At 42.7% G+C, this 27,642-nt stretch overlaps 1 protein-coding gene across 1 annotated transcript; it reads left to right on the forward strand.

Moving 5' to 3' along the window:
• The first annotated feature begins 550 nt into the window (after nt 1-550).
• On the forward strand, nt 551-27,052 carry trip11 (thyroid hormone receptor interactor 11). The gene is made up of 21 exons (XM_012872221.3): nt 551-1,162; nt 6,577-6,653; nt 8,322-8,432; nt 8,509-8,823; nt 9,911-9,979; nt 10,132-10,297; nt 10,437-10,763; nt 12,170-12,210; nt 12,322-12,420; nt 13,252-13,458; nt 14,762-17,758; nt 17,869-18,009; nt 18,416-18,609; nt 19,215-19,378; nt 19,464-19,567; nt 19,676-19,775; nt 20,689-20,770; nt 22,604-22,718; nt 25,690-25,812; nt 26,475-26,616; nt 26,724-27,052. Exons 1-21 carry the CDS (start codon nt 1,024-1,026, stop codon nt 26,936-26,938), a joined length of 5,928 nt encoding a protein of 1,975 aa, XP_012727675.2. The 5' UTR covers nt 551-1,023; the 3' UTR covers nt 26,939-27,052.
• The last annotated feature ends 590 nt before the right edge of the window (nt 27,053-27,642 follow it).

The raw sequence follows: 27,642 nt of genomic DNA on the forward strand, positions 1-27,642 counted from the left end.
CATTTATTCAGATCTAGGGTGTTCTATCTATCTATCTATCTATCTATCTATCTATCTATCTATATATATATATATATATATATATATATATATATATATATATATATATATATATATATATGTATGTATATATATTTTTTTATTTATTTAATCATTCATATATATATATATATTTATTTATTTATATACATATATATATATATATATATATATATATATATATATATATATATATAATTTATTTATTTTATTAATATATATTTATTTTACTAGAAATTTCTTGGCAATTAGTTTTTATTCATACATCCTGTTCACGCCTGCTTTATATATATATATATATATATATATATATATATATATATATATATATATATATATATATATATATATATATATATATACATATATATATATTTTTTTTTTATTAATATATATTTATTTTACTAGAAATTTCTTGGCAAATATTTTTTATTCATACATCCTGTTCACGCCTGCTTTACCTACCGTGCGTCCCTTTGTTGGTCCTCCAGTATCCCACAATGCCCCGCTGCTGAGCTCCGTGTCCACGTCAAACCTGTCAGCGGAGCAGAGCTGATAATGGCTGCAGTTGAGCTGGCACTTTTCGGTCTCTAGACTGCCGGGGAGTAGGGGCAGAAAACTCTTAAACCTGTGACCGAAACTGACCGAGGACCACGGCGACTCCAGCAGAGACCGACGTACAAAGGCAGCAGCTGTCTTATTGCGCTAAAATGTCTCGCTCGTCCTCGCCAATTCCTCCAGGCGACCGAGCAGCTGTTGTTAGCCGGGTTTAGCGCTTGCTAAACGGGACGTCTGTCAGGAGAACAGCCGCCGAGTTCCAGACCCCAAACCAGCGGATTTATAACATCGTCAGCGCTAGTTTAGAGTTGGTGGTTTAGCTGAATGTCCGCGCTGACCGGGTGGTGTCTCGGCTCAAACCGTGGCTAGCTCTCCGGCGTCCCTCGGACGGGTTTTGTTGTTGTTTGGCTCGCAGCCCCCCTGAGGATGTCCTCCTGGCTGGGCGGACTGGGCTCTGGCCTCGGCCAGTCTCTGGGACAGGTCGGCGGGAGCCTGTCGACCTTCACCGGCCAGATATCAAACTTCACCAAAGACATGCTGCTGGAAGGCGTGGAGGAGGTCGGAGGTGAGCTTCTCTCCGTGTTTTGGTCTTGGGAGCAGCTGCCTGACGCACCGCAGAGGGTGAAAGATCACAGGCTCTGTGCGTGATAAACAGACGTCTGCTGGGGGTCCAACACTTACAAGTTTGCTGATTTTGATAAAAAAAATCCACATGAATGTTGCTGTATTATGAATAGCAGAACAGACTTCTCAATAAGCATTCCCTAAATTGTTGACAGCCTTTGTAATGTGTAAGAAAAAGAAACAACCCTTAAAATAAACTAATATTCTTTTGCAGTTGCAATTTCCTAGAAAATCTGTCCGTTACGTTTGATTACAAACTAGTATGGGTAAAATCTGATGATGAGATCACCTGCTGTGACTTGCTTTGTAAAAGTCGTTTTGTAATAATATAATATGTTAATATAATAGTAATGATAATGATAATAATTTTAATTTGTAATGCACTTGACATAAAAAACTGCTCAGCAATTAAAAAACATGAAATGTGATACATTCTGGATTCATTACAAATCAACTGAAATATCACAAGCCTTTTATTGTTTTAATATCGCTGATTATTGCTTACAGCTGAAGAAAACTCAAATATCCTATCTCAAAATATTAGAATATCGTGAAAAAGTATACTAGTAGGCTATTCAACTAATCACTTGAATCGTCTAATTAACTGGAAACACTGCAGGGTTTCCTGAGCCTTGAAAAACACTCAGCTTGGTTCAGTAAACTAAATCACAAGTATGGTAGTGGTAAAGAGACGACATAAGATTCTCACAGTAACTGGTGTACTGACCATGGCATTACTGTCCTTGATTGGCCTGCCAATTCCCCTGACCTGAACCCCATAGACAATTTGTGGGGTATTGTGAAGAAGAAGCTGAAAGACACCAGAGCCAACAATGCAAATGAGCTAAAGGCCGCTATTGAAGCATCCTGGGCATCCATAACACCTCAGCAATGCCACAGGCTGATTGCCTCCATGCCATGCCGCATTGATGCAGTAATCTGTGCAAAAGGATTCCCAACCAAGTACTGAGTGCATTAATGGACATTTTCAAATGTTTGAGTTTGTTTTGCTGTTATAATTTTTTTTTTACTTGGTCTAAGGAAATATTCTAATAGTTTGAGATAGGATTCAGCTGTACGCCATAATCAGCGATATTAAAACAATAAAAGGCTTGCGATATTTCAGTTGATTTGTAATGAATCCAGAATGTATGACATTTCATGTTTTTTAATTGCATTACACAAAATAAAGAACTTTATCACAATATTCTAATTTTCTGAGACAGTCCTATAGTATAAATAGTGCAACAACATTTAAACTCATAGGTTCTGCTAAAAAAAATAATGTTTTTAGTGCTTTTTTTAAAAGTCTAAATTGTCTGTGGTTCTCTCCGATGGTCAGGGAGGACATTCCAAGTCCAGGGAGCGGCCGATCACCCATGGTGCTCAGCCTAGTTCTGGGGAGTCAGAGGCGATTTGTTTTTTTTTTTGAAGTGGAGGGGTCGTGTTGTATTGAGAGGTTCTTTTAGGTGTGGAGCATTTCCATAGATGCATTAGTGTGTGAGAACGGAGACCTTGTATTCAATCCTAGCGGAAACAGGAAGCCAGTTTTGTAAGCAGGACGGGGACGTAGTCTTCACCCGCATCGCTTCACGAGGTTGGAGGATAGAGGGGGGGGGGGGGGGGGGGGGGGGGATCTTTTACCGTTCCTGGTTGCACGATCTCCAGATCATCCAGAGTCTCCTCTTACTGTATGTCCTCGTCTGTTTAACTCATCGTTAGATCTGAAGATCTGAGGAATGACATGGTTATGGAAGAAGGTTGGTTTGGTGCCTGGTGAATCCATTTCTGGTTGGTTAGGCCGTATATTTTGGATCATTGTTCTGCGGAAAGACCCAAACTTTGAACCACTTTTAGTTTCTTAATAAAGCTGGCTAGAAACTCATGATGCTACATCCCCTCTAACGACGTTTCCATTCCCACGGTTTCACAGATCCTCCTCGATACTTAACAATAAGCGTGAGGCGCTTCTCCACATATTCAGATTTCATCTGACCTTTTTTTTTAATCTTGTTATGTAAAACCCCTGTTTAGATTTGCGATGGTAGGTCAGAAGAGGCGTAGGTTAGTGTGGTCTAAAGGTTGTCATGGAGACTAAGATGCCGCTGTAGGTTTTCAGTCCCTTTTTAGTTTTATACTTGATCCTTGATGCCGATATTGCGTTTTCTTCCTCTATTTACATTTTTAAAAAGGACCCAATGATAACAGACAGAGACAGACTTTCAAAGGCCAGGTACATCTAGTTAAAACTACATTAAAAGTTGAAAACTTACCCTTGTTGTCGGCACTAAGTCTTAGAACATTACCAGCCGCTCTCTGCCAGAGATGGAGCGGCAATGCATGCGCTTCATGCGATCTAAACGCATGACTCTCTACCCAGAACCTGCTGATGGACTATATATCCCTACTGGCCTTAAGGATGCCTTGGGATTCACCAGAATACAGAGAAAAATGATGCTGTCCGCCCTGACCTGTAACTCCTGCAGCCTAATATGGGAGAACAGACAGAACAAGATGAATGGATGAATTTTTCCCTACTAAATAATTTGTTGCAGCTGCAATAAAATATTTGTTCATTTTAAGAGTTTCTACACATTTTCACCAGGGGGTATCAATAGATGTTAGTTCCAGCCTTCTTGATAAACTTGATTAGTGCTGGTTTATAAATAAGTGCCAGAAAAGGGGGCTCCCTCTTTTAATACCCTGTGTCTGAATCACTAATGCTGAGCTGGCAGGGAAGCTCTGCGTCTGCCTGCTCCAGTTGTGGTTGGTCGGCACAAAAAAGCCTGGCGTCTGTAAGCGTGTGAGGGGAACCGACCCGACTCTGGTCGCAGACAAACAAACGTGTGAAGTAATTGAGGCGGATCTGGACGCAGTCGGGACATGTGAACGGATCTGTGATGCGCTTCGCTGGCAGCCAATGACAAACAGAGGCTGGGACAGGGCAACGGCTGCAAGCCCACATTTTAAAAACTTTATTTGTAACAATACATTATTGAACATAAACACAACAGCGCTGGTGCAATTCAAACTATCATAATAGCATTGGGATAAAAAAAAAAAACAAAACGGAAAAACGATGGAGATTCTCGCATATTTAATACAAAAACACAGGAAATGAAAGTTATTGTAAATCATTTGTTCTTAATGACTTACCTTGGTGTACACACACACACACACACACACACACACACACACACACACACACACACACACACACACACACACACACACACACACAGAAAATCAAAGGTAAATGGTCTAAACTCCCTCCCTGGCTGATTGATTGATTGTTTTTTCTCTACTTAGAGATTAGATGGCAGTAAAACAGGGTTCTAGACATTTTGGTACTTCGTTCTTTTGCTTCTGTTGTTTTGGTTGTTTTATACCAAATTAATTATCCTGCCTATAAAATGGAGCAGTCCTCCACGAGACGATTTATACAGACTGAGACTTTTCAAACCCGCCAGGGGAGCTTAAAGCGATCATTAAAAGTGATGTTCTATAATTGCCTGATACGTTATTATCAGGAAATGCGGTTTGATGCCTCCAGTAAAATATATGCAGCAGCAGGAGGTCAGTCAGTTGATTCGGTTGGATCTGTTGTTAATAAAGTTAATCTGATTCTAACTGGAGTTAGAATGACAGTCAATGGAAACATGTTGAAATTTTAAGTCTTCAGAAAATTATATACAACTAAATAGTAACATTTTCTGATTATTTTTACAAACAATCCACAACTTAGCAAGTGATATTTGGCACCAGTAAAGCCAGTAAAACAAGATCAACCAAATGTTTGGGATACCAGCGAGTCCTGCTAGCTAACCTGCTTCCTCATGTGTCCTGACGCGACTCTGAGCAGGATGGGAAATAATCAAAAACGGTGAAGGAAACGTCAAGCTGGTGTTGCCTCCTGGAGTTTAGATGACGTTGTCTATTCAAGTTGCATCATTCATGTTATGTTTGGCAAATCTGTGTTTGGAAAATAATTTTAGATTAGATCTGCTAATTTTCTTTTAGTGAGGACTTTGCGGCCTTTTTAATTTCTTTCTTGTTGACATCAGAAGGAGAAATTATTGGAAATGAGCAGAAAGGCGAGACAAAGCAGATGATGTCGGTCAGAAGATGTCGTTTGTGCTGCCTGATTGAAGCGTTTCCGCTCAGTCACCCTTCTCTGACATAAACATTAAAATCCATTTTTCAGCTTTATGTCGCCAAGTGGGCGAGTTTTAACCGTTCAGTCTAAAGGCTTCGTGATGCTGTGGGCCACCGTACGACAAAGCTCCACCAATCCCAGCAGCTGATTGGTTGGATGTCAGCCTATTTGATATTTAAAAGCGGACGTGTTGTCAGTCTAAAGCAAACTGATAAAACAGAGGGAGAACTTTGGCCACAGATCTCCAACTCACCACTGCGGTCCAAAACAAAAAGACTCAGCTCTTATCACTGTCGGACACAGATTAACGTTAGCTTTAAAAGAATTAATATTATTTGTAACATCGGCTTGCGTCCTTAAGTGCCTCGCAGAGGCAACTCTACCCAAATGTTTCACATTTTGGGTCGTTATGAGCTCAAACATGTTGCATGTTGATGTTTTATGTGACAGAACAACAAAAAGTAGCACATATTTCTAAAGCGGAATGAAAATTCTTACGCAAATCTCAATAGTTCACCCCCATGGTGACACACGGTAGTCGGAGCATCCTGCCTAAAGACCTGCAGCTGCTCTACAGGCTGTTTACTCAGGAGGGCTGAGAACGAAAATAGCTGCCACACGTTTCAGGTTTTTATTTAGAAATGAAAATGAAAACCACGCACCGCTTTCTTCAACTTAATGATTATGCACCACATCATGCCGGTCTATTAAAACCCCAATAAAATATCCCAGTTTGTTCTTTGGACGTGACAAAATGGGGAAACTGTTCAAAGGCCTGACTATTTTTGCACAGTTTGTGTTGAAATGCTACGTTTGGGGCTGGCGGAGTTTAGTTGCAGCTCTCGGCTCACATTACCACTTTGGCACGTCTGTGATGTCGGCCTGCGCACCAGCAGCGTTTGTCTTCCACGTGGCTCTGATCAAGCAGATTAGGGAGACAAAGCAAAAATGTTTTTTTTGTGTTTTTAAGGTTGAGAATTAGAAATGCAGTCTTTAGTTGAGACGTTCTCTTGGAGAAATAATGTGGATAAATGTGTATAGTAAGAGAATTCCCATTTTTAAATGCCATTCCCTGTGTGTACCTTTCAGTTTGTGCAGCACTGCGCTGACTCAGTCGTCATTTTCCGCTAAAAATGCATATTCTCTTGTTGTGCCTGTGCTAACGGTCTCCTTGGCGCCGTTTTTCCATGTCACCACAGATGCTGCAACAGAATTACACGTGTCCAACTCCAAGCTGGCGGAGGTGGAGGCTGCGTTTGCCGCTCAAAGATCCGAGGTCAGCTCTTTCTTTCTTTTCTTTTTCTTTTTTTTTATCCTCGTCACCTTCTGTGAAAACAGCTTTTCTTGTTACTGTAGGAGGAGCTTTAGCCTAGCTTAGAAGAAAGATGACAATGATTTAATGAGCAGGGTTCTCAGTAAGACATACTGATAAAGTCAGGACTCGCACTGCTTTAGCGCAGATAAAGTAGTTCCTGTGCAAATCAAAGGGACCAGACGTGCTTGCCTCTATGTTAACATAAAGGCAACATGGTGATAATTGTCCTGAATGTGTGGGCACTGAGGCTTTAAGGAGATAAATCCATTTAACGCACTGATAACAGATAAAACCAACATTTTCAGTCAAGCGTTGCTGCTCTCTCTGTCCCACATTCACTGTCCTGTTGTTGTAAACGCTGAGGCGAAATCATTAGCTGCCAACTAATGTAACTCCACATGAGCTGCTTTTTTTAACAGCGGCTGCCGGATTACCTGGTAACCAGCTGCTTTGGGAGGTTTAATTGGGATTTGAAACGGAGAAACTTTTTGCCTGGTAGTTTGTCTGAATCAAAGCTCAGAAGCTTGAGTCTCTAAAGGGAGCAAACGAAAATAAAGTACCGCTGATGGCACAGGGACGGACTCTGAGGTGATAATGACGACATTATCACCTGCAGAACAAGAGAAAAGTTGTTCTGCACCCAGATATGGTGAGTGGTTGAAGTTGATTTAAGGGTTTCTGTGGTTCACTTGAACACAAAAGAGGAATTGGGTACACCACTTTTAATCCATTGTGAATTTTCTTAGTGTCAAAATGTTACATCCAGGCTCATATTTATACGCCCCTATTAGTGCTTGGATAAATATCACTTGCTGAGTTGTAGAATAATCACAGGCTGCCAGCGACTAGGTCCTGGATAGCTCAATGCTCCTCTAATCAGGAACGCTGGAGCGCTTTTGATTTGGTGGATTTCTGCCGCAGACTTCGCTTTCAAGTCTAATTCATACATTTGCCGGGCTCTTGATGTTAGGCTTGTGGGTATTCAGGAAGCCTTTCCACATTGTTTTCATCTGTTTGGGATCTGTGTCTCAGGTTTATGTGATCCGAACTGTCACCTCAGATAACCAAGGAAATCGGGTATAATGTTGATGAGCTAGAAGCTGCTGGAACATCAGCGTCACGGTCCAGAGTGATCGTAATGTGACATTAAGATGAAGCGAAAGCCAGAATTCAGAAGAACTAAAAATAAGTAAAATTTTCTTAAAATTAGTGCATTTGCCCCTGATTTGAGCAGGTAAATAAGATTATCTGCCAATGGAAGGAGTATTTTTACCCCTAAAATAAGATAATTAGATATAATGCACTTGAAATAAGTTGATGGAGATGAGTTGTTCCTATTTTAAGTGCAAAAATCTTATTCCATTGGCAAATTATCTTATTTACCTGCTCAAATAAAGTACATATAGACTAATTTCAAGAAAAAAATACTTATTTTTGTTCTGTTTTTGCATTATGTAAACCTTTGACTAGAACTGAATAAGTGACCAGTTGCCTCTTGGATGTTTTCAGAACAAGTTGTATTGCCCTGTTCCGCGTTGCGTTCTCATATTTACGTCCTTGTACAAATAAACTTCTTGGATATCCTTTAAGCATTTAAGTGAGCCGGTGTGTCTTCCCTGTCTGTTGCAGTGTGACCGGTTGAAAAAGCTTCACGCGGAGCTGGAGGAGAAGCTGGAGGCGTCAGAGATCCAGATTAAACGACAGTCTGAAGAATACAGAACCCTCCTGCAGCAGAGAGATGTGTGTGCATTAAAACGTCGACACGTATCTGCCGCTGTGCCCCGTGGATGCTCATGTCTACATGTGGTTCCCCCAGGTGGAGATCAGCCACCTAAAAGCCCGACAGAGCGGCCTCCAAGAGGAAGTCCAGAAGCTGCAGCTGTCAGCGCAGTCAGCCGCCGCCTCCTCCTCCTCCTCGCCCGCCGTGCTGCCGGTGACCACCGCTTCCCTGACCAGCGCCTCCTCGTCTCCTTCCGCCTTCCTGACCCGTCCCACTGGCTCTCACCACGGCTTTCACAGCGACGACATGGACATCAGCGAGGTTCTTTGGTCACAGCAAGAAATCAACCGGCTGTCCACGGAAGTCACGCGTCTGGAGGCGGAGGTGGTGCACTGGAGGAGGATATCACAGGTGAAGATGAAATAAAACAAAAACGCGCTAAAAACATGGAGCAAAGGGTCAATATCTTAGTGAGTAAAACATGGTCCATCAGAATCATAGTGCTGAGATATTTGGCCAGGTCTCTTTTCCATCCAGATAAGACTTTGGGAGTTTAGGGTTCATTGCTATAGTAATAAAAAGTAATTACCGTTTTCAAATAAATATTAATTACAATGCTGTTATGTGAGATTTTCTTTTCAGTATACATTAGAATGGTCTTAAATCTATTATCAGATCTTGTTTCATTAAAAGACAAGAAGACAAAACCGTTTCTAGTTTTAGTTAGGGCAAAATTATTACAGAAAAGTTAAAATCCTACAATTGAAAATGTTAAGTACAACACAAAGTATTCCTCTTTTAAAAACATACTTTTGACAGTGTCTTTAATTTCATAGTAACAACTATTCAATGATATTTAATTATTCATTACTTTGGTGCTTTAAAATCTGCTTTGAATTAAATTATTAAAATTGGCAGGATGTCATTTCACAGACTAATTGACCTAAATACCATTCTTATATTGCTAAACCAAAAAGAGTAAAGTTTAGTATTGTCAAATTAAATTATTCAAAACAATTTGTAAACTGGATGATCATAATTTAATATGACAAATGAGCAAAACCCGTTTTTTTTTTTTAAGTTTTGGCTCTACAATGATTTACACGTTAATTTGCTACAAAAAAAAATCTCACTATTTTATTAATTTAAAATGATCATATTTTGTAGAGCAGGTACAAAAATAAAAAATATTTTTAGTTTAAAAAAAATTGTGTTAATATTTTGGCCCTCGCGTTGATTTGACTTGACAATTTTGACCCATGTACTGAAAAGTTTGGACACCCCTGTCTTAGGCTGTTCTGCCGTAGTTGTACTGTAGCTCAGAAGGGTCAATCCAGATAAAGCTTCTCAGCCTGTGTGTGTTCTTGGTAGCTAGCATAATTTTTCCTACAGAAAAGACGAAAACGAGGAGGTGGCTCTTGTGTTCTGCAGAATTGAAACCAGTAAACGCCACATTTCTGTTTTTATTAAACCACGTTTCTATCATTCTCTGTTTTAGGCATCAACAACTGCAGGAAATGGTAATGGAGACCAGGGGGAGATTCTCAAACTACAAAGGACTATCAAGGTAGCTGTTGTAGCTTGTTGAATTGCCTGTTTAGATACAGTTTTACAAAGACGATCTACATTTTAAACTCTTAGAACGTGCTAGGCTATGTATTGACACCGCTAAGCATTATTAATGTTAACACTGCACGTTTTTAAACGTCGTTTGTGCAGGAGTTACGGGACGAAATGAGTCGAGAGGTGGATGAGCATCAGCATGAGCTGGCAGCTGTGCAGGACGCCCAGCGACAGAAGCTGGCTGAAATTACACGACGCCACAGGGAGGAGCTTGCAGAGTACGAGGAGAGGATAGAAGAACTGGAGGAGCAGATTCACAGTGGTTAGATTAAAAAAAATAAAAAATTTTATGATGTTTTTTTTTTTCTTTAATTATTATTATCCTTTTGTCAAAAGAACAGTATTGAGTTATTATGACAGCAGAAACAAACGGGACATTTTCTGTAAATGTTTCTCTGCAGGGGGCAGTCAGGTCAGCTCCCCATCAGAGTCCCCCGAACTGCTGGAGCTCCAGAAAAACATCCAGTCCCTGCAGGACGCAGCAGAAGAGCGCGAGAAGCAGCTGGCCGAGCTGTCCGCCAGTCTGGAGGAGGCGCGGAGGAAACAGGCCTCTCTGCAGCTGGAAAGGGACGATGCCCAGGAGGAGAACGCGGGGCTGCTGCAGAACTACTCGCGGCTGCAGGCGTCTGTGGCAGAACTGCAGACACGCGTCCAGGAGCAGGAGGGGAAGGCTCTGCAGAAAACCCAGTTCGAGCAGGAAATTCAAACATTAAGACACAACTTGGCAGGTGGGCTTTATATGTGCTGGCTAATGTGCCATGAAAAGATCCGTTGTGCCGACTTTGGTTTGTTTGAATGCCAGGGCAGTCAAAAGTAGCCGGTCAACGGCGGCAAATCGCCGTCTATAGCAGCTCCTGCCGCCGCCTACTTTTCCCCGATTATACATCCCAAAAGTCAGCTTAGCATCTGTCTCCTCTGAGAGCAACATTAACGAGTGATTGGGTTCCTGGTTCCAACCGAGATGCTACTTTTCTGATCAAAAACAGACCGGTGTTATGCTGAAAAGTGCAATAAAACCGTGAGAGCCGACGTGAGTTTTGAAACTGCAAAGCTTTTTAAGCGGAAGATCAAACGTGCACAGCACCGCGTTCATAGACCAGTGTGATGCATTCACGAGCGTCAGAGAGCTATGGTGCATTCAGGAGCATGGGACATTTCAAACTTACAAGGAAAGAGGCATAAAACAGAATAGAACTTAACTCATACAGTAATGTATTTACCCAGAAACAATGTGGGCTTTCTTACAATACTGAATGCTCTATAATTGTATTTCTGATATTTTTTGATTATGCACATCTGTTAGCTTTTTATTCTGAAAAATCTATAATATTACATATAATAAAATATAATATTACAGCAGCAAATTATCAAAGTTTTTCAGGGGATGCATTTTGTGTTCGTCTCTAGAATCCTCGTCGATGATACGATATCATGTGTGATGAGTGCAAGTGAAATTAAACTGAGATAAGAGATTTCGAAAGAGCAATATGACTGAAATAAATTCAACATGTAAATTCAATTTCAAATTCCAACCCTGTATTTTTATCATAAAAATTCGACTTGGTTTGTGAAGAAATGTTACGATCGTTTTTAGAACAGAACTGTGAATAATAATAATAATAATAAGATGAATAGACCTCACCTAATCTGATTTGTTTTATGTGGTGCTAGTAATTCAAATTAAACTAATTTTATGCAAATGGCGATTACCTTACCTTGTTAAAACATGATGATAACATCATTTGAAAAAATAATGTTATAATAATAATAATAATAAAAAAAAAACAAAGGTTGTTTTTGAAGAATTGATCATTCACTACTTTTTTTTGCCTTTTATTCAATTTAAAACATGCACTCTGACTCTGTTCTTTAAATAATCACCTGTCTTGAAAGCTTCCAAAATACATCAGGGAGACTATTTTTCAAAATTCTCCCCTCCAGGGCTCAGGCACCGGCATAAGTGCACCCTCCTACCTGATAGTGTGTGGCCTGCTACTGTTAAAAAGTTTGACTGCCCTGGAATGCGGTTTTGATTAATGTATTGTAATAAATTACAGTAGTACAAATGAGCAAGTATCTTTCAGTAGCGCCTTCATCTGCACTTTTCAACGTACAAAAATTTCCGTTTTTACAGCTGCTGAAAAAGAAGTGCAGAGACTCAAGAACCTTTCAGAGGCAAGTATGAACACAATCAATAAGTTTGTAAATGCTTTCTAATCCTTTTTAGTGTTACATTTACTAAATACTTACTGCTTGTTCACTTTCTGTCATCTTTTTAACTTTTAGGCAGAGCCGAAAGAAGAGGTCGAGCACGCAGACATCTTAGAACTGAACACCATTATTGGGACATTAAGGCAAGAAAAGGACGTCCTAGAACAAGAAAAGGTTGGTTCTTCCTCATCTTCTGTCTGTCAGAGTCTGTGTAAACGCTTAATTGTTATTATGGACTGTTAGGAGTTTTTAAAAGAACAGCGAGCTTAAAAACTGTCCAGTTTGAAAGATTATGAATACTGTATTAAGTTACCAATAAGAATAACATCCCAGCTGTAAAGTACGAGGGTGGCAGCATCATGTTGTGCTTCAGAAGGATGACTGGTGGGTTTTCAAAATAGGTGGCAAGAACATTTTGTGGAAAGATTGAAGCAGCGTCTCAAGCCATCAACCAGGAAGTTGAAGCTCGGGCCGACATGGGTCTTCCCAAAATCAACGAAGAACATAATCAATCAGGTTATTTATAAAATGGCTCAAAGATAACAAGGTCAATGTGTTGGAATGGACATCACAAAGCACTGATTTCAGGGTCAAAGGTTTTTCAAACGGACCAAAATTCCAGCAAAGTATTGTTGAAGGTTTGTGAAAGGATACCCAGAATGCTACAGGTAAAATGCAACAAATACTAAACCTCTGAATTTGACAAAAGTCATTAAACAAATGCTCTCGCTCCTTATTCTGGCATTAAGCTAAAAAAATAAGTTCTATAATCCGACTGACCTAAAACCAAATTATATAGTCTGAGTTTGTGTCGACTGTGAGAAAAATGTTTGTCCTTTTAGGGTGTATGTAAAAATCAGATTTCAGCTGTTTAGCTGTTTTGGACTTACTCACTCCAAGTGTCTTCATATTAATTATTGGATGTTAAACTCAGTCTAAGCAGCTGTGGACTATTGGAGCATTTAATACTTTTTGTTTTTTCATGAATGTTTTTTCTCTTCAAAGCTTGAGCTGCAACAGAGACTGAGCCAAGCAGAGGAGGAAGTGTCTAGCAGTAAGGCATCATTAATGGAGTCTGAAGCTGAGATCCTGGACGATCTGAAGGCAGAGCTGGAGAGGAGAGAGAAGGCACTGAGAACCACTGAGGAGGAGCGGGACACCCTCATGGCTGAGCTGGAGGAGCTGGACCGACAGAACCAGGAAGCAACGCAGGTCTGCTGGGCTCTGCTTTTATCCTCATTATCCAGCTGTTTGACTTTTTATTCTGCCTTCATTTCAGCCAAATGCATTTGGGATGCTATAGTTGATGCATCCTAAATAGTCAGATTTTTAGTCATTCAAAGCTTTATTGGTCTTTTTCAGTGCACATTTTTTTTTTCGGTGTAAAAAAAACCCATCATTTCACATTGGATATGATTATCCAATGTGAAATGATATGATATATACATGCTAATATATTTAAAATGTGCACTAAATAAACCAGTGTAACTTTACCAACAAATCTTGCCAAACAAATCAAATGTATTAAAAAAAATGGTCAATCAGTACACAGACTTGGGCAAATGTATTTGCTCCCCTGGGAAGGATGTGTTTAATATATTTAAATAAATGTAGCTTTTCTAGCCGCAGCTTAATCTGATACTGAAAATAAAAAAATAAATATAAATCTAAACTCTGTTTATTTATTCAAGCCGGAGAATTAAAAGATTTTATGGAAGAATTGTCCGATCATTGCGACTCCTGACAGCTCGTTTAGAATAAATGCGATATACATGTTTTAAAATTTAGACTTTTTAATTGTGATCGACGTGACTAGGAACCTGTGATTAGTAATCCAAGACTTGAGACATCGCTTTTTAAGGAGCACACGACCATGAAAATACAAAGAAAAATCTGGTATACCCCGGTAGTAATTTTAGAAAGGGTGGCCAATCATTATTCATAGAATAACGATCCAAAACATGTGAAACTTCAAACACAATGCCCCCCGTCTTCCACGTGCGTCTCCGTCCCCCTGACGAGAGCGTAGGACCCAGAACTCTGGACGACCTGGAGGGATGGTCAAAGATCTGAATTTTCAATAAGGTCCAACTTTGTGAAATCTTCTTGAATTTTCGCTTTGAGATTAGCTTCTGCATTAAGAGAAGAATTTCTAAAATGCTTCTTTTTTTTTTTTACACATCTCTACAAGGAGGAGCCATGTATTCGTCCCAGTCTCTATACTAAGCAGCATTAAAGTCTTGGTATAAAATATATTTTTTAAAACTAATGTAGCAAAAGTAACAACTCGTCTCCATCATCTTATTTCAAGTTCAGTATATCTAATTATCTTATTTTAGGGGTAAAAATACTCATTCCATTGGCAGATAATCTTATTTACCTGCTCAAATCAAGCGCAAATACATTCATTTCAAGAAAATTTCACTTACTTTTAGTTCCCTTTTTGCAGTGTGGATAAATCGTTTTAGTTCATGCATGAAGTTTTAAACAAAAATCTTTTCTACAATCATTTCAGCATTTAATCACCGCCAAGGAGCAGCTCTCCGTACAGCTGAAAGAAGCCGAGGCCGAGCTGAGCAGAACGACTGCGGAGCTCAACTCCGCCGAGGAGCAGAGGAGGGGGCTGGAGCGAGAGCTGGAGGCCCAAAAGGAGAAGATGAGCCAAAGCGCGTTCACCCTCAACGACCTGCACATGGGCAACCAGCAGCTGGAGCAGACGGCCAAGGAGCTGCGGGACTCGCTGGCACGGGCACACGAGCAGAGCCGGGGGCAACGGTGGGAGGCGGCCGAGCTGAAGAAGACCCTGCAGGAGCGAGAGGAGCAGTTAGCCGCTGCTAAAACGGAGGTGGAGCGAGGAGGAGAGAGACGGGCCGAGGAGGAGCTGGCGGGGAAGGAGCGGGAGCTGGCGCAGCTCAGGAGAGAAATGGATGAAACGAGGAGCTCCTTTGAAAAGACGGCGTCTGAGGATTACGAGAGGAAGATGGAGAACAGGAAGCTGAAGGAGGAGCACCAGGAGGCGTTGAGGAAGGTGGAGGAGCTCGGCCAGCAGCTGAGGGAAAACCAGGCTGCTCTCAACAGGGCGGCAAGGGAGAAGGAGACTCGCATGGAGGCCCTGAAGCTGGAGAAGAATCAGCTGGAAGCGGAGCTGTCTCAGGCAGAGAGGACGCTCTCGGAGCAGGCCAAGCAGTACCAGCAGACCGTAGAGGAGCTGACCCGAGCCAGGTCGCTGGACGCCTCCGCTTTACAGACCGAGCACGAGTCTGCCATCAAGCTGAACCAGGAGAAAGATCTGGAGATCGGGAAACTGAGGCGAGACATGGAGCAGCTGGCTGCGGACCACAGGGACACCAACGAGATGCTCTCCATCACGGTCGCCGGGCAGAAGCAGCTGACGGACCTGCTGCAGGAGAAGGACGTCTTCGTGGAAACCCTGAAGGAGAACGCTGCCGATTTACAGAGGGAGCTGGACAGCCGCGTGTCGGCCGTGACCAAAGAGGCGGAAACCCTCCGCCAGGCGCTGGAGGAAAAGGACAGGCAGCTGGGCGGGATGAAGGAGGAGAACAGCCACCTGAAGGAGGAGATCGATCGGCTGAAGGATCAGCAGAGCAGACCCCCGCCTCTGGCCGAGCCCAAGACTCTGGACATCATCACGGAGCTGGAGACCGAGATCACCCAGCTCAAGTCCTCCAAGAACGCTTTGGAAGAAGACGTGCGCTCCCTGGCGAGAAGCTCCGAGGAGCTGCAGGCTTCTCTGCAGGCCCAGCAGAGCGAGCTGGACCGGGCCCGCATGCTCCACCAGCAGGCCGCGCTCAATCACGACCGCCTCGTTAACGCCAAAGACGAGGAAATAGCCCGCCTCCAGCAACACGTGGATCTGCTCAGCGAGGGCCAGGGCCTCCCTCCAGCGTTACAGGGAGACGTCATCCTGCAGGAGGACAAGACGCGCTCTCTCAACCAGGAGAGCGGCAACGAGAAGCACGACCTGTCCAAGGTGGAGCTGGAGGAGCTGGTCCGCGGCATCCAGGAGAAGGAGACCGAGATCAGCCAGCTGAACGAGAAGAACCTCTCCCTCACCAGGCAGCTGGACCAGCTGGCGGCGTCTCGCGACGAGGTGGGCAAACTCTCCCAGGTGATCCGGCAGAAGGACCTGGAAATCCAGGCGCTGCACGCCCGGGCGGCGACGGGCCACAGCCAGGACGTCCTGTACCTGCAGCAGCAGCTGCAGGCGCTCGCCGCCGAGAGGGAGCAGATGTTGGCCGTCCTCAACGAGAAGACGAGGGAGAACAGCCAGCTGCGCTCTGACCACCACCGCCTGGTGGACATGGTGGCCGCCAAGGAAGCCGCCTTGGCGAAGCTCCAGCAGGAGAACCAGCGGCTCTCCAGCCTGAGCGACCCCTCGGGGAGCCAGGAGATGTTCAAGGAGACCATCCAGAACCTGTCCCGCATCATCAGGGAGAAGGACATAGAGATCGACGCCCTGACCCAGAAGTGCCAGACCCTGGTGACCGTCCTGCAGTCCACGGGAGGCGAGCCCGGCGCGCCCTGCGGGGGGGGCGTCAGCAGCAACCAGTTCGAGGAGCTGCTCCAGGAGCGGGACACGCTGAAGCAGCAGGTGAAGAAGATGGAGGAGTGGAAGCAGCAGGTGATCACCACGGTGAAGAACATGCAGCACGAGTCGGCGCAGCTGCACGAGGAGCTGATGGAGCTGCAGAGCCAGGTCTCTGCCGACAGCGACTGCAGCTCCAAGCTGTCGGTGGACTACGCCCGGCTCATCCACAGCTACGAGCAGAAGGAGAAGAGGCTGGGGGGTCTGAGCCTGGAGCTGGCGCAGGTCCAGCAGACCATCAGTCAGCTCAGCAGCACCAAGGATGTGCTGCTGGGTAAGCTGGACAGCGTGGCGCAGACCCCAGAGGCGGCGGCCGGCGCCCAGTTTGCCGGCCCCCCTCCAACGGCCGAGCCCCAAAGCCAGCGGAGCGCCTCCCCCGCGCACGACGGCGACCTGCAGGGAGGAGCCGAGGCGCTGCGAGCTCAGCTGGCGGAGAAGGAGAACCTGATCAGGACCCTCCAGGAAAACAACCACCGGCTGGCCAACGCGGCGTCCGCCTCGGAGAGCGAGCAGCGGAGCCAGGCCGAGGAGGCGCGTCAGGTCCGAGAGAGGCTGGAGGCGCTGCAGCGGTCGCTGAGGGAGAAGGACCTGCTCATAAAGACCAAGGGCGACCAGCTGGGCCAGGTGAGCGAGGCGCTGCGCAACCGCGAAAACGACAACGAGGTGCTGAAGCAGGCCGTGACCAACCTGAAGGAGCGCGCGCTCATCCTGGAGATGGACGCGAAGAAGCTGAAGGAGGAGAACGAGCTGGTGGCCGCGCGCTCTCGCGAGAAGGAGTCCGAGTTCAGGGCTCTGCAGGAGACGAACATGCAAGTGTCACTGCTGCTCAGAGAAAAGGAGTTTGAGCTGAGCTCCGTGAGCGAGAAGGCGGCCACCCTGGAGCGGATGCTGAAGGACAAAGAGCTGGTGAGTCCGTTACGCAGCGGCGTCGTCTATTTCACTTAACGTGAACAATTCATGAAGACAATGTGTCCACGAGTGGCGTAATGGTTCACTGCTGTTGATTTCTGTCACAGGGTAAATCCGGGGAACTGAATCAACTCCTGAACGAGCTGAAGTCCATGCAGGAGAAGGCGGTGATGTTCCAGCAGGAGAGAGATCAGATGATGATGGCGCTTAAGCAGAAGCAGATGGAAACCGCTGCACTGCAGTCTGAGGTAGGAGGAAGACAAGCGTTCAGAGATTTAGCTTTAATGCAAGTGCTGCTCAGAGCCTGACGTTTTGTCACATTCTTTATTTTTTTTTTTTTTTAGAGATGCATCCATCAGGTTTTGTGGCTAATTTCCCATCTCAGGTTTTGGTAAAACTTTAACCTGCCAATGGAGATCTTGTCAAATTCAGATCTGTTAGAACTAGTTTGAGAAGATGTAAGAACAGGGTTTCAAATATGTTTTGCTTCCCTGAGCGGTCAGAGATAGACAGAGCAGTCATCTAAAACGGGATTTTACAAAAGTATATTCAAAAATCTTCTTCAAAAATACTTTTTGCAACAAAAAAACTATTCAAACTGGTACATTTGCGGTGACGTTTCTGGATAACTTGAAGAGTTTTTTGTGTTCGCAGCTGCAGCACACGAGGGACAAAGGGCAACGTCTCAACCTGGAGCTGGAGAGGCTGCGCAATCACCTGTTGGAGATCGAAGATTCGTACACGAGAGAAGCTGTCGCTGCAGAGGACCGGGAGTCTGAGCTGCGCAGGCGGGTGTCGCTGCTCGATGAGAAACTAGCCACATCCTCAAATGCTGTGGAAAGTGCCAGGTTTGCATGAACTAAAACGATTTATCCACACTGCCAAAAGGGAACTAAAAGTAAGTAAAATCTTCTTGAAATGAATGTATTTGCGCTTGATTTGAGCAGGTAAATAAGATTATCTGCCAATGGAATGAGTATTTTTACCCCTAAAATAAGATAATTAGATATACTGAACTTGAAATAAGATGATGGAGACGAGTTGTTCCTATTTTAAGTGCAAAAATCTTATTCGATTGGCAAATAGTCTTGTTTACCTGATCAAATCAAGGGCAAATACATTAATTTCAAGAAGATTTTACTTACTTTTAGTTCTATTTTTGCAGTGCAATGATTTATCATTCAGGTAATACAGTTTTAGATGTATACATTTTTACCTCCACTATGTACAATTCTTTACTTATATACATAGCTTATATAACCATACATATGTGAAAAATGTACTGGTGGATCAGTAATTAGAGAAAAAACTACTTTAACATGTAGTTAAGGTTCAATTGATGTTAAATTTCTTAAAACCTTTTAGCTAGAATCCTTTATTCCTTCAAGCACGCTCTGGATCACGTTTTTTTTTTTTTTTAAATTAAGCATGTGTCTCCTGCTCCTCTCTCCAGCCAACAGGCCAGCATGCAGGTGGATTCTCTGCAGGAACAGCTGAGCAACGTGGTGAAGCAGAGAGACGACGCGCTGGCACAACTCCGCACCTCTCAGGAACAAGTCAGACAGTACGCAGTGTCGCTCTCCAACCTGCAGATGGTGCTAGAGCAATTCCAGCAAGGCAAGCTAAAAAGCAGCAGCAGCTTCTATGTTTGATTTAATCTGACATGTCTGCTGTATTAATAATTTTTCTCGTTGCATTTCAGAGGAGAAAGCCATGTACTCGGCAGAACTCGAAAAGCACAAGAAGGAGAAGGACGAGTGGAGAAGGAAAGCTCTCCTCCTCGAAGACCAAGCATCTGCCCTGCAGGTAAATCAGCGAACAGGAAAGGCAAGAGCTTAGGTCTGTTCCTGTAGCGCCGTGTTCCTGATCACTTGCAGTGAAATGTTTCCAATTTACCCATTTTACTTCTCGCAGCTGAATTTGGACGAAGCCAACGCTGCTCTGGATTCAGCGTCTCGTCTCACAGATCAGATCGATCAGAAAGAAGAGCAAATCGAAGAGCTGAAGAAGCAAGGTGAGATGCCGTGGATTTTCTCCACTTCATTTCAATGTTTTTCCAGCTGGCTATAAATTACTATTGAATAAAATGACTCTAGGTTAACCCTGATCCAACACCAATTTATACCGCAATGATGTTCCCTTGCCGTTCGTGCATAAGTTGTTAACCATTTTCATTCTTTTTCTTCTTGGTATTTATGTATATTGAGAGTTTATACAGATTGTGTTGTAAATCTTACATTTATTGTAAGATTTACTTACTCTGAATATTTTAAATTGCCCCAGTTTGTGTTAATTGTAGCTCTGAACCCTGTCGGTAACACCCAATCAAACCTCTCGTGTTAAAGCACAGAATAAATTCTCCTCTAAAGTATAAATTTGGATGCGATTGGATGCCTTTGTTGTAAGCTGACTTGCTGAGTGAATGCATTTTCTGCGTCACTCTTATCAGGTCTCCCATGACATCAGAGCAAATTCTCAGACAGTTTGACAGTTTTTTTTTTTTTCTGTCCAGTCTCAGGCTGTATTTGTTCAGTCCTGAAACAAACCTTTATCTTTACTAATCTATATATATGCTAACTTTGGCATATCTGGAAAACATAACTTTAGATTCCTTCATGGCAGCCATCTTTGTCCACATTTAACACTTTCGTGTGCGTTTTGTTGATGAGAAATCTAATACTAAAAAAAAAAAAGTAAGCATGAAAAATTAGCATTGCATTCATTATCCAAAGATTAGATGTTCTGAGTTAGTTTTTTTCGTTTGCCAGCATAGATGTATATAAATATAACCCTAAAGCAAGTAGCTCTACCTGTTTTCTGCTAAATGTGACCTTAACATGCTGCGTTATCAGTATTTTTCATTGAAATGTGGTAACTGAATCTAACTTAGTTTCTTGTGGAATGACCTCGCTGTCTTTGTGTTGCAGTGGATGTGAGGCAGGAGATGTTGGAGGAGGCACAAAAGAAACTCATGCAGCTTCTGAACAGCACAGAAGGAAAGATAGACAAGTAAGTTCAGGCTTTATCTTACGTCTACTCGTGAACACCTTTTAAATAAGGCTTTTGAAACTATGTCGGCATGCTTTTGATCAGAAACGTCATCTAAATTATTGTTTATTTTCATTCTTTTTTCCCCACACATAAAGTCCCAGCGAATCTTTTTATACATTTGTCTATATAAACACATAGTATTGGATATATTGCACATATAGATAATCTAAATCAAAAAGGAGACTTTATAAAAAATAATCTGTAGAAGTGAGGCCACAAAAGTTATTCAATATAGTTGCTGTGACCATTACCTGGTGAAGTGCTGATCAGAAAGTTTTGAAAGAAAAAAGGGAGTTTTGATCTCCAGTTTTTGAAGATCTTCTATGAAGCTGCAGGTATCGATTTTGGCCTTTTCAGATTTCTCTTTAAAGGGTAACTCACCCCCAAATCAACTTTTTTCATGCTAATAAAATGCTAATAAAATGACATGGCAAGGCAAGTGCATTTAAAAAACACTTTTCAGTAACACAACGGTTCAAAGTAGTTGTCTTATACTCATGTCTACATACCCTGGTTATTATTTTGACAAATTACTGCATATTTGTTGAAATCCTGTTTTTCTGTCTAAAACGGTCAGTGTGGCGCCCTCCTAAGGTTCAACGAGTGGCTTGCATGGAATTTCAAATCAGTATTGCTATTGGTTCAAAGGTTTTTGTGACATCATTTGGAGAAACTGATGTGTCAGCAGCATTTCCATCTCGTACGCCTGTAGTGAGTTTTGCGGTCCTATCGATTTTTCAGGTTAGCAATTTATTAGCTTATCATTCAGTTAGCTTATTTAGCTTTTTCTAATAGCCATGACCACACCAGCCCTCACTCCTCGTACCTTTCCTGGTTCGCCAGGCACCGCCTCCTCTCTCCATATTTTTCAAAGTACGAGATTGGGCTGAGTAAGGCTCTGGTACGGGGGTGAGTTACACTTTAAGAATTGTAAAATAAGATGGGATAAGAACAACATGGCAGAATGTCATTTTCTACCCTCACTGCCATGAGCAATAATTAGTTATATATGTTATGGGCAGAGGGGACTCCATAACAATGTGTTTAAGAGAGCTGTCACTGTAATATAAGGTGTTACTACTATTTAAAAGCAAAGGAAAGGTGATTATGGAGATGACATCTTATATTTTTTTTAAACATAACATTTTAATTTAAATAAAACTTTTTTTGTTAGCAATTTATTAGCAATTGGTGCAGTTAGCAAGAATCAGTGCGTGTATTTTCTAGAGAATCTAGATCCATACCTTAACATTGAGACCTTCACCATGCTACCAACATCCACAGAGGGAAGTAGAAAGCTCTCAAGGATAAAAACAGACCATTTTGGCTGTTTTTCTACCGTTTAGCCTTATTGCAACCTTAGTAAAGCCCAGAATGGCTTTACTAATTTGAGTCTGTTTCAGTCAATAACAGCTTCCACACTGAAGAGTGTTGTCGTCAACTCCCCCTGGTAGCTCTTGCATATGGTGCCTTCACTGATAAAAAAAAAAAAAAAAAAAAGATTTGATTTTTGAGTCTCTCACCAGCCGGTCACCAGTCAGGGCCGGGGGAAGATCGTCTGATAGTTTCTGAACTCATTTCCATCAGGGACTTAGTTTAACTTTCATGTGTAAGGGCGGACCGTTTCTTTCAACTTGATAAAAACTTCATGAGAAATGAAGAATTAAAATACCCTGCTGTTCTTCTGTTCAGGTAGTGCGTGTGTTTAATGCAGCTGCATCACATAGTTGAAATGTCTAAGCTTGGAACGTGTCCTTACCCTGGCTGCGGTGTGTGTGGCTCTGTCTGCAGGGTTCTGATGCGTAACCTGTTTCTGGGCTACTTCCACACACCTAAACCTAAACGTGCTGATGTACTCCGGCTCATGGGAAGTGTGTTGGGACTGAGCCGAGAACAAGTCGATCAGGTCAGAGACCCATTTTCTTCCTTTTGTTCCTGTTTGGTTTCATCATTTTGACCTGATTGACAGCTGTTTTTTTTTTTTTTTTTTTTTTTTTTTTTTTACGTTTCAAGTATTGAGAAACCTTATTTTGACATCTTGAGAGAAAAAAAATATTGACAAAATATTGACAATATGAAAGCTTAACATTAAAAACAAAGTTTTATGGTTGCTCATATCTCATATATCTCATATATCTTTTATATCATGCCTCTGGTTTCTCCAGATTGTTGAAAATAGGAGGCATTATCAGACACTCTTATTTTTTCTTGTTTCTGTAGCTGTTTTTAAAAGAAGCTTGTGCCGTAGCGCCATAACTCTGCAGTAGGACTGCTGATAGCCGGTGGTCAATGCCTGGCTTGGTTTGCAGTATGAGCAATAAATGCATGATAAAATGTTGGCCTGATGTAAAGCCAAATCAACCTTTATATGTATGTTAAAGACAGATTTCTCTGTTCAACCTGCAATATTACAAAAACAGAATAGAGAGAAATTTAATATAGATGTAACATTGCTTATTATGATAAATTGTTGAACATGTTCTAGGGAAATGTAGAAATAAATACATAACTTGCACCTATAAGTCATAAAATGTATTCTTACTGAAACTAAATAATTAACCATCATACTTATTGTATAATGGTGTAGAAGTAAATATGTTTAAAAAACAGTAGATTCCAAAGTTTATGGTTGTGATCAATATTTGTCCACAGCATATTACTGCTCTACCGTTAAAATTAGTAACAATGGAGATTTGTTTAAACGACACGGATCTGCAGTACATAATATGATTGTGTGTGTTTCATTAGCCCAGGAAAACTATTTAGAACATCTGGAGCACTCACTAACTGCATTAATAAGAAACAAATGAAAGTAAGTGGAAGCGCGTTCATACAGAGGAGCCAAGCATGGCTCCTTTTTTGGGTCAAGTTAGGAGTCCGATGACAGAAATAAAACAGTTCTGATCTTTATTGGTGCGAATGTTTTATTGTTTATGAACTTCCCCTTAAATCCCACATTTCACCAAACCAGGTTTATTTCTGCCTGGTTGGTAGACATCTCAAGCCAAACAACTTAGGTTAGCTCTAGAAAAACGACCAGAAACGAGAAACAGGGTTAACTTTGTGTAGCCAGAACAATACCAGGATTATTTATCTAATTGAATAAATCTTTTGGAAGCAGAAATGTTTGGCTTTGATTAAAACCTAATCACCTTCATATGAAAGCCTCCCAACCCTCGCGGGTAGAACTTTAAAACGTGGACTCATGTCAGACCTCCTTAATGTCAGACATTTCGTTATAAAGTCAAGCATTTTCGATGAAACTACACGTGTAATTTAACATTGCTGTAGCACAATGTTGGCCAACTCATGACAGGTCTGTCCCAAATTCTTATTGGGGGGTTAATTTTACTGTTTTACATCCCCGCCCTCAGGTTGCACTGACCAGAATGAGAGTATTGCATTATCTTGTTCCCCAGAGCCAGTTTAGTCAGCTGAAAAAGACGCTGCCCAGCAATTATTTTTAGCTCCAGCAGCCCCCTGAACATCGTCGGAGCTGAAAAAGAAAGTATTGTCCTTTCCAGATCCTTTTGGCTTGGCTGCTCAATGGGAGTCCATCCAGCGACTGCAAAGAGCATTACCCAACACCCGTACAGGCAAACGCATTCAGAGTAATGGGCAAGAATGATTTCAGTTCCTTAGAGCCATTTTTATTACCTTTAAGGTCCCTGTATGCCCCCCCCCTCTCATCTCCTGGCAATACTATTAAAAGTTTCCACTTTACAAAAGCCAAGAGTCCAGTTAAACCAGAAGACTTAGAAGAATCTGTTTCAGTGGTGCCGCAGTTGCCTTTCAGGTCTCTATTAATGTTAATGTAGTGATCCATGCAGCCAATTATTGCATAGAGAATTAGCTTTAAAATGTACAGGCTGTGGAGGAATGTTAATAGAAAATATGGAAGTTCAATATTTGGAGCATTTGTAACGAGCACAGAGGACCTATAAATAAGTCTAGTAGTCTTCTGGGTCCACAGAATAGGTTTCCAGAAAGTGCTAGGAAGATAAAAGGAAACCAAGGACAAATACATCTAAAATTACCGACAACTAAAATATAAAAGTCTAGCTTTCAGAAAACGGGCTGGCATCCAGGATCCGAAGAGGTCCATGGTAACTCTGCAGGGGCTGCAAGATATCCGCAGCTCAGCTTAGAGAATCTATTGACCAATCAGATGTTGGCCATGGTCTTCACAACTCTGGCTTTTTAGAGGAGCAGCAGAAAGAAGGGACGGGTCATGTCTACGGGTCGTTTCCATAATGCAGGGGGAAAAAGGGGCTCGGGTCAGATGACGCCTACGTTGAAGCGTTTGGCCTAAATGTAAAATTTGTGGTTGGATAATCCCGGCTCTGCACATCATCCCGAACACAACATTTTCTAAGTGGAACATGGTGTTGGTTTGTGGATGAAGCTAAATATAGGCAAAGCCTGTTGGAGGCATCAGAAGACTTCGGACTGGGGTTAAAATTCGCCTTCCGGCAGGACGATGGCCCTAAATGCACACCTAGAGCTACAACCACATGGTTTAAATCAAAGTACATTCAGGTGTTAGAATGACCCAATCAAAACCCAACTTTAAAATGACACTCACCAATCCGATCTGACGGAACTTGAGAAGTTTTTCAAAGAACGACGTGCATCAAAATGTCAGTTTCTAGATGTACAAAGCTGGTGGAGACAAGAAGCTGCGGCTGAAGTCAAAGGGGTCCTTTAACGTAAAAGCCCAGGGGGCTGAAGAGGACTGCACCCCAACAGCACTTTCCACGCACTTTGTTGAACAGTAGCTAACTTTCCTGCGAAGGTCTTGATGACGGTTATGAACGTTTCTTCTTCTTCAGATTCCCGTCTAATTTCTTTTGCTCTTCCCGACCTCCCGTCTGCAGATGTTGGAGGACGATGGACGCCACGGTGTCACCGGATGGGTATCGAGCTGGCTCGGAGGCAGAGGGGCTCAGAGTGTCCCCAACACGCCGCAAAGGCCCACCAGTGGGCAGGGGCTGAATTCAGTAAGTTCAAACCGAGCTGGGGCCCTAATGCACAGCATGTATGTGTGGACCAGAGCAGAAGAAATGAGAAGGTGCAAAGAAGAGTCGGTGCTCCTCAGCTTATTTAGGATTCAAACTAACAGTGACTACAACCAAATGATATATAAATAACATATAAAGCCCATGTTTTAGATTTAACTAGCCTTAAGCTCTGTTATGAAGGAAAAAAATGGTTGTAAATACATTATATTGCCAAAACTATTTTATCAAAATTATTCCCAATTGTAGTCCATCAGAGCAACCTATACCTGCAGAAATGTTTTTAGAAGTAGCCTGCATGCCTGGTGCTGGATTTTATACACTCCTGGTCATAAAATAATGAAAAAGCCTGAATTTGATCATTTGGAGGGGTAATACTTTTGCCAGTATATGCAACAAATTAAGTTTGTGTCCTTTTTGATACGTCTGCACTACCTCAACAGACAGGCTTGCATTAACGGAACTGTACAGAAAGGTTGGCAGATTTTTAACGTGGCTTTTGTTCTGATTAGCGTTCCTTTAGAGACGGTTCTATCCCGAGGAAGCTCTAAATTTTACTCCCAGGAATGCTTTCCGTGTCATTTAGTCGGTAAGCGAGCTCATTCACTCAAACGCCGCTCACGCTATCTCCCTTGTGGCTGCAGTCTTTCTCTGAGATGTTCGTCAAGTTCCTGGAGATGGAGTCGACCCCCTCCCTTCCAGCGCCGAGGCTTCCAGTCCACGACATCAAGCCTCTGAGCGCCCCGCCTCCCGGGAGGACCAGCGGGTCTCCTTCAGGCACCGCGGGTACGTCGTCAGTCCAGGAAACCACAGTTTCTATCAATGTGTTCACGAGGACGCTCAGTCTCACTGACCTGATCAAATACCGCAAAGTTAATGTGTTCCTTTCGTAGGAGCTGCGACCGGCATGAGGCGCGCTGGTGAATCCAATCCCTTCCTGGCTCCTCGCTCCGCCGCGGTGCCGCTGGTGGCCGGTTCTGGCTCCGCTGGCTCCGGAGGTCACCTGCTGATGAAGCCCATCAGCAACGCTCTGCCCACCTTCACCCCTGTGCCCGTCTCCGCTGAGGCCAGTGGTGGAGCCGTGCTCAAAGACTTGTTAAAGCAGTGATGAGGCCCGCTACACATGTCTTAATTTATCCAACTTGAGTTCAGCACTAAAACTCTGAGATAGTAGAGCCTCTCGGCTCCCTGTGACTGCTCGATTTTTCTCTTTTTTTTTTTTTCTTTTTTTTTTTTTAGTTTGAGCAATAATGAACGATCAGACAATACGTCAAAGCTTAAAGTAATGTCTGGGAGGACTTGGAAACTTAGGGATTTTTAAAGTTAGAATTGGCTCTATGCAAGAGACTATCTATAAAGGTGTGTTTATTTCTCATTACTTTTTGTTTTATTTAGTCTGAACACACAAAATGACTTCCCATGCCAAAAGGAATGAATGAAAACACCTTAAACGTGTGAAATCCCAATGATTCCGAACAAAAGTGACCTCATAAACGCGCCATGTGCAGTGCAAAGCGTCTGTTTGCAAGAGGAAACATGTCCGTCACTTTTTCATCCCTCGATCTGCATTTAACAGCGAGTGTTTTCTTGTTCTCTGAGTATTAACTCTTCTCAACAATTCATTAAAGTTTCCCTCTGATCCAGGACTAAGCTAAAGGCTCTGGCAGCAGCACTACATAGAGATTTATGTGGGTCAGTACATCTGTTGAAACCATAAGGATTTTCTTTTTTTCCCTCCTTTCCTGCTGGAAGATCTTGTGTTTTCCAGACGGCCAGACTCTGATATGCAATAGGCATAATTATGGCTGCTGA

This window comes from Fundulus heteroclitus, chromosome 19 (assembly GCF_011125445.2).
Source record: "Fundulus heteroclitus isolate FHET01 chromosome 19, MU-UCD_Fhet_4.1, whole genome shotgun sequence".
Taxonomy (NCBI): Eukaryota; Metazoa; Chordata; class Actinopteri; order Cyprinodontiformes; family Fundulidae; genus Fundulus; species Fundulus heteroclitus.